This window comes from Seriola lalandi, unplaced genomic scaffold (assembly GCF_002814215.2).
Source record: "Seriola lalandi dorsalis isolate HSWRI2012SDOR001 ecotype SW California unplaced genomic scaffold, Sedor1 jcf7180002054978, whole genome shotgun sequence".
Taxonomy (NCBI): Eukaryota; Metazoa; Chordata; class Actinopteri; order Carangiformes; family Carangidae; genus Seriola; species Seriola lalandi.
In genome coordinates this window covers 24,795-34,817 of record NW_019525528.1, presented here as the reverse complement: position 1 = coordinate 34,817, position 10,023 = coordinate 24,795, and the positions used below count along the sequence as shown (strand labels likewise).

The 10,023-nt window shown below is 37.6% G+C and overlaps 1 protein-coding gene across 4 annotated transcripts; it reads left to right on the top strand.

Annotated features, from left to right (window-relative positions):
• The first annotated feature begins 254 nt into the window (after positions 1–254).
• Positions 255–8,639, top strand: dek (DEK proto-oncogene). 4 transcript variants are annotated; one of them, XR_015436511.1, is made up of 12 exons: positions 255–328; positions 1,852–1,986; positions 2,347–2,445; positions 2,594–2,703; positions 3,479–3,573; positions 4,762–4,891; positions 5,104–5,457; positions 5,885–6,049; positions 6,444–6,534; positions 7,490–7,653; positions 7,770–7,838; positions 7,922–8,639. XR_015436511.1 is itself a non-coding variant. In XM_023396563.2 (12 exons), exons 2-12 carry the CDS (start codon positions 1,899–1,901, stop codon positions 7,931–7,933), a joined length of 1,356 nt encoding a protein of 451 aa, XP_023252331.1. In that variant the 5' UTR covers positions 255–328; positions 1,857–1,898; the 3' UTR covers positions 7,934–8,639. The 4 variants fall into 4 exon arrangements, 2 of the variants coding, with proteins under 2 accessions (XP_023252331.1, XP_023252330.1); XR_015436512.1 differs by having other exon boundaries at positions 7,490–7,672; XM_023396563.2 differs by having other exon boundaries at positions 1,857–1,986; positions 7,490–7,632.
• Positions 8,640–10,023: the final 1,384 nt, after the last annotated feature.

The following is a 10,023-nucleotide window of genomic DNA, read 5'->3' as shown; positions in this document are numbered from 1 at the left end:
TAACAAATTTTACTTGTAATGGCAGTAATTTTTTTTTAAATTATTATTATTATTATTTTTTTAATTTTTTAAAACATTTTTACCTTGTATTTGCCATTTCTGCAAGGCTGCTATGTTGACACTACAGCTTCAACAGAAGGGGGCGGTAATACAAAGTTAACGGGCTTCGATCCGTCAGTAACAACATGAAGAAGTGCAGCGTCATCAGTTCGTGGTCCAATCAGTGGACTAGCTATGGCACTAATCCCCTCCCCCCTGAGAAACCGCCATCATGAAATCGAAAACAACAAGCTAACAGATAAGACGCAGTTCTCAGGTTCACTACAAGGTAAACTTTTGTTTGACATTTATACGGAGTTTGTTGCATCGCTACATCAGGTTATAAAAGGTCCATAACGCTGTTTCTCTCTGAATTACCGTACAGCTGTGAGTGAACGTCACTAACAATATTACCGCTCACGTCGGTGCTAGCAGGCAGCTAGGCTAGCTGTACGGAGCTCTCTACCGGTAAACATTAACGTCTGCTTTGCTTTTTAAACTCACCAGCGAATGGATAAAACCCGGCAACTAACTAGCAGGCACCGAAGTAGCACAGAGGCGAAGGGGAAAGTTGTAGTTTATACAGGAGTCTTATCGCGGGCTAACGCGCTATAGCTAACATGCCAAAAATGCGTGATTACAGCGCGCCAATCAGCACGGACGTTTACTGTTAAGGAATAAAGATACAAATCAACATCAGCCTGACCAGTATGGATGACAAGTGAAATAGGAATCGTAAGCCGAATATTTCTTGAGAGTCGTAGAAAACTCCAGGACTCATGGTCCATTCACAGATGTTAGTTGGGTTGAATGAAGATAAAAATTTGGCTTATTTTAAGTGGAATCACGGTGAGACTCGACCTCAGCTGTCAGAGTCAGACTCTATTGAGAATCCTGTCGTTTTTATGGACAAAAGCAACTACATAGTAAAACACGAGCTAACAATACTTTATTTTAAGACTGAACGAGTTATTAGAATCAGAACTATAGTTCAGCATAGGCCTGACACACCAAACTATATTTACTGAAGTGAAATTACAACCTTTGTTCCCATAACAAGTAGAGCAAACTGACTTTTGGTGATACACAGGAGTCAGTGGGAATCATATATGCACCAGATACTTATCATCTGCTTTCCAATATGCAAAGTTTAAAAAAAAAAAGTAATCCTTTAATAATAAAGTTTAATAATCCTGCATCAAATAATAATGTTTTTGTTTAGACTGCAGGATTCTTGACTTTGAAAATATTAGTTTGGTAAAAAAAAAAAAAAACAATCTTAACTCTAGGTGCATTTAGAAGCTTTTCCTGAGCTTTCAACTGTAATTAATGGGCTAATAAAGACTGAGATGCTGCTGATGGATCTGGAAAATACTAATAAGTGGACATTGAGTCAAGGCAATTTTGTCAGACAACACTATTTTAAGTTTTTAGGTGAGTGTTTGTTAAATTGGCTGTTTTCTGACTAGAATTTTGAGCTAATGTTTTTTAACTAATAACTCAGGTTAAGGTAATACTCACCCTTAACTAAAAGTCAAACACTAAATACAGTTCACTCACTGCAGATGTGTGACAGGTAACCTGACACACCAGTACAGACGGAAATGGAAAGACAGTATAAACTTTTATTCAGTCTGAATAAAGAGAGAACTAATGTTATTATTTCTGTGCATGTCAGTGAAATCAGTGGTGGTGTTCTTAATTCACATCTGGATATAACTGGATAAAAAGCTCTATAAACACTTCACTTGGATTGTGTTGCATGCTTGTGTATGTATTTGTTGGCTGATGTAAACATCTTTCTCCCATCAGGACAGACTGATACACAGACGGACTGAGGCAGTGCACATATAAGCAATATGGCGGAGGAAGCAATGGACAGCTCTGCAGTGTCGGAGGAGGAAGTGGAAGACCAGATGAGTCCGAAAAGCCGCAACAAAATACCTGGTAAAGGGAAACGGGTGGTTTACTCCCTCGGTTCAGTCTTTAAGCCAGGAACTGAAGTAGCACTGGTCAAATTCTTCTGTGGTCACTTTAACCCACACCATGTCTGACAGGTTAACATGCTTTCAAACTGCATTTTTGCCCTTTATATTGGTTAAATCCTGGTTGTCATAGTTTACAAGCTGTGGTTCAATATGTTTTACTGTTACTATTCCAGAGCTGTTGACTTCAGTTGCCGCATTGTTTACATCGGAGATACTTGTAGGAAAAGGATTTCACTGTTCATCCACTGTTGAGCTGTTGACAGACAGAAACCAGTAATGTTGGTTTATTTTTTGTTTCACTCTCTCTCTGTTGTTGCAGTTGTAGGTGAAATCCTGGAAGGCAAACGGACGAAGAAGACAATCGAGAGGCTCGATTTCCAGGCGCCCAAACAAATGGACAAGATTAAGATTGGAGAAGGTAAATATTTAACTTGGCAAGACTTTTTTGATTAATTTTAAGCACAAGATTCCTGGATATGATTATTTGTTATTTAAAGATGAGCTGTCCGGGTATTTGCTGATATGTCTATGAAAACTGTTGGTTTGTTAATTTCCCTTCTTTTCAGGCAGCGGAGATAAATTAAAAGACATTCCACGCACCAGCTCCCAGATCACCAAGATGAAACCAGCTGACCTGAAACCTCTGCACATCATCCTGTTCGACAGACCAGGAAAGGTACGAACATCTGCAGCGCTCCAGAATAACTTCTTAACCTTTGAGCAAAAAGTTCTTATGTCACATTAAAAATCATAACGAGGGAAACAATCACATAAAACATGTTTGAACTTAGGTGTTTTGAGGCTGAGGTTGTTGTTCCTTTTTTACATTTGTAAAATCAGATTCCTCACACAGAAATGTTTAATATTTCCTGACAAATCTGGAAAGAAAGAGTCGTGTTTATAGGTTTGAATAGGTCATAGAAACATAGTGATCTGCTGCTAGCAACATTAGCATTGTGGCTAAGGAGGCAACATTTAGTACTGTACCACTGGGAGTTTTGTAGTGATAAATACTGTGAAGAGAAATACACAGCAATGTTGAATTTCCACTTTAGTCAGAAGCAGTAACATCTGTTTGTTTCATGTGTAAAACTTAAACAGTCCCATTCTGCAGGGTTAATTCTCAGATGAGTCAACACCGAGAGATTCAGTCAGTGACGGTGAAGTTTAATGATTCAGTCCATATTTCCTGATCTCTTATTACCAAGATCACTGAACATGAGCAGCAGCCTCAGAGAAGAGTCTGTTTGTACAGTAGAATGACAGTGTGCAGTGGTTCAGCTCGACAGGTGGTTCTTTTAATTATAATTTGGTGACGTCACCTCTGCTGTAAACAACACGACACAAATCACAAACAGTGTCGGTGAATTACAGTGTATATACATGTATTTGCAGTGAAGCAGATAACTGTAACTATTAACACTTCAGATGATCCTTTCGCTCTTTAACAGATGGCCACGATAAAGAAGAACCTGCGTCTGTTCAACGGATTTCCTTTTGATGCCGCCAGTGAACAGTACAGAAAGAAACGAGAGAAACTCCTCAAGTAAGATTCTGGACACAGACTCTGTCTCCTCTGTCTTCTTCTATCTCTTCTGTCCTCCTCTGTCTCTTCTGTCCTCTTCTGTCCTCCTCTGTCTCATCTGTCTTCTGTCCTCCTCTGTCTTCTTCTATCTCTTCTGTCCTCCTCTGTCCTCCTCTGTCTCATCTGTCTTCTGTCCTCTGTCTTCTTCTATCTCTTCTGTCTCATCTGTCCTCCTCTGTTTCATCCGTCTTCTGTCTTCCTCTGTCTTCTATCTCTTCTGTCTCTTCTGTCCTCCTCTGTCTCTTCTGTCCTCCTCTGTCTCTTCTGTCCTTCTCTGTCTTCTTCTATCTCTTCTGTCTCATCTGTCCTCCTCTGTTTCATCTGTCTTCTGTCTTCCTCTGTCTTCTTCTATCTCTTCTGTCTCTTCTGTCCTCCTCTGTCTCTTCTGTCCTCCTCTGTCTCTTCTGTCCTTCTCTGTCTTCTATCTCTTCTGTCTCATCTGTCCTCCTCTGTCTCTTCTGTCCTCCTCTGTCTTCTTATATCTCTTCTGTCTCTTCTGTCCTCTTCTGTCCTCCTCGGTGTCTTTTGTCTCTTCTGTCCTCTGTCTTCTTCTCTCTCATCTGTCTTCTGTCCTCCTCTGTGTCTTCTGTCCTCCTCTGTCTTCTTCTGTCCTCTTCTGTGTCTTCTGTCCTCCTCTGTCTCATCTGTCCTCCTCTGTCTCTTCTGTGTCTTCTGTCCTCCTCTGTCTTCTTCTATCTCTTCTGTCTCATCTGTCCTCATCTGTCTCATCTGTCTTCTGTCCTCCTCTGTCTCTTATGTCCTCCTCTGTCTTCTTCTATCTCTTCTGTCTCATCTGTCCTCTTCTGTCTCATCTGTCTTCTGTCCTCCTCTGTCTCTTATGTCCTCCTCTGTCTTCTTCTATCTCTTCTGTCTCATCTGTCCTCCTCTGTCTCATCTGTCTTCTGTCCTCCTCTGTCTCTTATGTCCTCCTTTGTCTTCATCTGTCTCATCTGTCCTCTCAGTCATCGTGTGGAACCAGATTCAAAGTAGTAGTGGTTCTTTACAGAGACACAGTCAGTAGTTTTGAAGTATAATAATGACTTCTGTTTGTATTTGTAGAGTTGAGGTCATATAATGGACTATTGTACTTAAATTCATGTAGATCAACGATCAACAATAAGGACTTTCTTCTCTGTTTTTTTGATGCAGAAGTTCAAATTTCACCAACGCTAAGCTGAAGGTGGTCTGTGGCGTTTTGGACCTGGAGAAGAAAGGAACTCACTTAGACCTGGTCAACAGGATCATGCGTTTCCTCATCGCACCAAAGAACAGCGGGAAGGTGAACGTGACATTTGTGACTGTAATTAATGCACAAAAGTAGTTTACTGTTATTTTGTCCCTAGTTGATTACTTCATAGTTTGTGTTTATCCCAGATTATTTTTTGTAATCATTTGCAGGTTTAAATACATTTACATTTCACTGTTTACGTGATTAGCTGTTTCTCATCAGCTTCACTGTAGAAACTGAATCCTGTGTTTGTCCTCCGGCAGCGTGTCCCCACGAAGAAGAAGAGGAAATCGAAGAAGAAACTGTCCGGCGACGACTCAGATACAAAGACCAAGAAGAAGAGGGAATCCAAACCCAGGAGCTCGTCGTCAAGTCCCAAAAAGTCCAAAACAGGAAGCAAGTCCAAAGCCATTGTCATGGACTCCAGCAGCGACGAGGATGAGGACGAGGACGATGATGAGGAAGATGAGAAGGCGGGGACTTCAGCGGAGGCAGAGGGGTCGGACACAGAGGAGAAGCCTTCAGAAAAGGAGGAGGACGAGTCTGACGGGTCAGAGCAGTCTACAGACGAGGAGGAGGACAAAGAAGAAGATGATGACGATGAAGATGAAGATGAGGTGAGACCGTCAATCACAAAACTGGAAACTAGTTTTTCTGGTAAAACCACAAATAAACCAACTGGAGCTGAAACGATTTGTAGATAAATTGATCAGTTAATCCACAGAAGATTAATCACCAAATATTGTGATAATTGATTTAATCATTTAATAGATTTTCAAATCAAATAATTTTTGTTTATGTGACAATAAAGTAAATATCTTTGTTTATTTGGAAAAACAGAACATGTGGGTGTGTCGCCTGCCTTTTTCTTTTCTAAATGAGAAACTAATCAGCAGATTAATCAATGAAATCAATTGTTAATTGCAGCTTTAAAATAAAATGTTTTGTTAAAGCAAAACAAACTGAAAAAACAATTAGCTCTGTAGTGGATAAAAAACAAAACAACTTGTGCTTTCTCATTTTCATTCATTTTTTTTGTGTCAGTCTCCGAAATCCAAGTCGGGCCGAGGGAAGTCTGCGCCCAGGAAAACAGCACGGGTGAAAAGACAAAGGACACCAGCGAAGAAGACGGCTACTCCGAAGAAGAGAGCGAAGAAAGATGTTTCAGACAAGTCGGAGTCCGACGTCGACAGTGACGTCGACGAGAAGGTGAAGATCTGCTCAGCATGTTTAAAGTCCTGCAGTGAACTTTTCTCTTCATGTGATGAATCGTAACAAAAACAAGTTTGATTTTGTTCCAATAATTTGAATTATCTCTTTAATTTACTGCTCAAACATCAAATTTACTTACATTTTCCAGTTCTGTGCCTTGTCAGAAGAAATGCTCTTATTATGAAAAACATAGACGTTGTGTTGCGTCATCTTTTACTGTTTAACCAACCGGTGATAAATAAATCCAATATTTGATTCACATTTAAAACCACTTTTTCCTGCTCCACACTGATGTCAGCCACTGTAGCAGATGATTTCAGTTTAATGTAATCCAACATGTAGCTGATAACTGTTGTTGTTGTTAATAAACTGTTTATTTGTCATTTTCCAGCCCAAGAAGATGAAATCGGCTCCTTCCAAACCGGCTGCCAAAACAAAGAAGGCTGACAGCAGCAGCAACAGCAAGAACAACACAAACACAGGTGAGGTCCCTGAAACCAGAGCTGCTCAGAGAAATAGACGCATCACGACTTCGTATGTTTCTGATCAATAACTGTGAAGCTTAGTGATACTAGTTTTTCGGAGCTTTTAGATGCTGATCGTGAATCATGTGACCAAAATAAAGTGTTTATTTGTTTTTTAAAATTCCAAGCAAGACAGTGAAAGTGACATGGCATTACAACATACATGACAAACAACTGAAAGCTTTTTGTTCTTGCAATAGATTTATATTTTTGACTAATTGAGAGGAAGAAAGAAAAGAAAAAAACCCTGATTGTATATAGATTTTGGATTCTTTTGGAAGTTATGTATTAATGTTTTCTTTTCTGTCTTTTCTAAAAAGAAAATCTTTTTGGAGTTTAGGCAGAACACAGGTACTTGGGGTCGAGGTGTGAGGGAGTCGTGACCAAAATAAAATAAAATAAGCTCAAAATGTCATTTTGGTTCTTTAAAACAGATCATCTCCACACACTTGATGACAAGTAAATGCTCTGGGTGAAGGTTTGTCTACAGCGTTGTCATCTTATCGACACTTAAAGTGTCATTGTGAGCTTTAAAGTATTGCAATGTGATAATTACACATGAAAGAAGGTGGAGGTCATGTGAATAATTCATGGTAAAAGTGATGTTTGATAAAGTCCAGGTTGATTTCTAAACAGTCTGAATTTTGTTTTGTTGTTTTATTAATTTGGAATTAAATTGTCTCAGATTAAATAACTCTCTTTTTCAGTTCAGTCTTTGTTTTATTTTATATCCCACTACAGTCATTTCTTTCTATGTAGAATAACACTCAGGTGTGTGTGTGTGTGTGCCGGAAGAAGAGGATGAGGTCAGGTGAACTGGAAACCCTTAAGTAGCTGCAGGTGTGAATGTGTTTGTTTGTCTGTGCGATTCACAGCCTCCACTCTTTCTGTCTCCTCCTGTTTTCTCCTGCAGCTGAGGACAGTGCGGACGACGACGAGCCGCTCATCAAGATGATTAAGAAAGCGCCGACTGACGAGAAGCTGAAGGAGACGGTGCAGAGTCTGCTGAAGGAGGCGAACCTGGAGGAGATGACCATGAAACAGATCTGCCAGAGGGTGAAAACCCTGTTTTAAACAGTAATGATGTTGTCGGCGGGTGGGAAATACTTTGATCTGCCAGTAGGAGCATATTGAGTCATATGTTTTAAATATATATAGTTTAATTTTAAATAAATTCTTCTCTCATGTTTCAGGTGTATGACACTTTCCCAGGCCACGACCTGACCAGCAAGAAGGACTTCATCAAACAAACGGTCAAATCTGTGAGTGTCTGAACACACACACACACACACACACACACACACACACACACACCATCATGATCATGTTTTATCTCTTTTCTCAGCTCATCACTTGAAGATCTGAAGATTAAAGTTGATGTCGCTGTGAAACTTGACGAAGGGAAAAAAACTTCAGCAGAAACGACTGAAAAGTTCCTTTTTCATTAGTTTCATATCACCATGGTTTGCTTTCATACAAAGCCGTTTTATACGTAATTGTTTTGTTTTTTTATTAATGTGTGTATAGATTAATTCAACAGTGTTCATCATCATCATGAACCTTTTTTATGCGCTCAGACACATTTTGTGTCTCCGTTAAAGTTCAAAGCAAAGAAGTGAAAAATAAAAAAAAATATATTAAGAAAAGAACATTTTCAAAATGAATGGAAAACATTTCTTATACTTAAATTGATTTATTTAAGAAATTTTGTTCATTGGAAAATCTTCAAAGAAAATGTAACGTTGCAGAAAATAAACAGAAGAGAAGAGGTTTGGACAACAGAAGAATTTGCTTTTACTTTTTATTTAAAACACAGTTGACTCTGATCTTTGCTTTTGACTAACAGGATGTCACATTTTGTATTTCTGGATTAAATTGTGTTTCTGATTAGGTGAAGCTGTTTTAGATTAGTACATATTTTAACTCCTTTTGTTTGTTGTAGGTTTTTTTCTGTATTTTTGTTTTTGTTTTTTCTCTGTCAAACAATTGACATTTTCAAATCCTCAAATTAACTGTGCTGAGTAATTTACTTATTGATTAAAATTTTACCTTTTTGAACAAAACTGTGGTGATGTAGTTATTAACTTTTGTGCAAGAACATGCACACGAGGGTCATTTGACGACATTTACAACAAGATCAGTTAGTGATATGTCATAGTATTAGTCAGAAAATTTCATAATATATTAAGTAATAAGACCCATGGTATTCTAAAGCATAAAAAGTCAGTATAATGAGACAAAAAGTTGTAGTATAGAAAGATAAAAATGTTAAGTATGAGGCATAAGAAAGTCATAGTTAGTTAAAATTGAGTATAATAAGGCACGAAAAAACCATAGTATCATCATGAAATGTCATAGTATAGTAAGGCATAAAAACGTTATAGTATAGTAAGGCATAAAAAGTCATAAAAACGTCATAGTATAGTGAGTCATATAAAGTCATAGTATAAAAAGGCATAAAAAGTTATAGTATAGTAAGGCAAGAAATGTCATAAAAGTCACAGTATAGTAAGGCATGAAAAGTCATAAAAACGACAGTATAATAGGGCATAAAAACGAAATAGTATAGTAAGGCATGAAAAGTCATAAAAACGTCAGTATAATAGGGCATAAAAACGAAATAGTATAGTAAGGCAAGAAAAGTCATAAAAAGTCATAGTATAGTAAGACATGAAAACGAAATAGTATAGTAAGGCATAAAACGTCGTAAAAACGTCATTGTATAGTAAGGCATAAAATGTCATAAAAACGTCATAGTACAGTGAGTCATATAAAGTCATATTATAATAAGGCAAAAAAAGTCATAAAAACGTCATAGTATAGTAAGGCATGAAAAGTCAAAGTATAGTAAGGCATAAAAAGTCATAAAAACGTCAGTATAGTAAGGCATAAAAAGTCATAGTATAGTAAGACATAAAAACGAAATAGTATAGTAAGGCATGAAAAGCCATAAAAACGACATAGTATAGTAAGGCATAAGAAGTCATAGTATAGTAAGGCAAAAAAAGTCATAAAAACGTCATAGTATAGTAAGGCATGAAAAGTCAAAGTATAGTAAGGCATAAAAAGTCATAAAAACGTCATAGTATAGTAAGGCATAAAAAGTCATAGTATAGTAAGGCATAAAAAGTCATAAAAACATGATAGTATAGTAAGGCATGAAAAGCCATAAAAACGACATAGTATAGTAAGGCATAAAATGTCATAAAAACGTCATAGTATAGTAAGGCATAAAAAGTCATAGTATAGTAAGGCATAAAAAGTCATAAAAACGACATAGTATAGTAAGGCATAAAAAGTCATAAAAAGGTCATAGTATAGTAAGGCATAAAAAGTCATAAAAACGACATAGTATAGTAAGGCATAAAAAGTCATAAAAACGACATAGTATAGTAAGGCATAAAAAGCCATAAAAACGTCATAGTATAGTAAGGCATAAAAAGTCAT

Excerpts from the sequence above, each read along its gene's own strand:
- dek (XM_023396563.2), top strand. The coding sequence starts at position 1,899 with ATGGCGGAGGAAGCAATGGACAGCTCTGCAGTGTCGGAGGAGGAAGTG. Across the intron at positions 1,987-2,346 it reads AAGCCGCAACAAAATACCTG|TTGTAGGTGAAATCCTGGAA; the intron begins GTAAAGGGAAAC and ends CTGTTGTTGCAG. Across the intron at positions 2,446-2,593 it reads CAAGATTAAGATTGGAGAAG|GCAGCGGAGATAAATTAAAA; the intron begins GTAAATATTTAA and ends CCTTCTTTTCAG.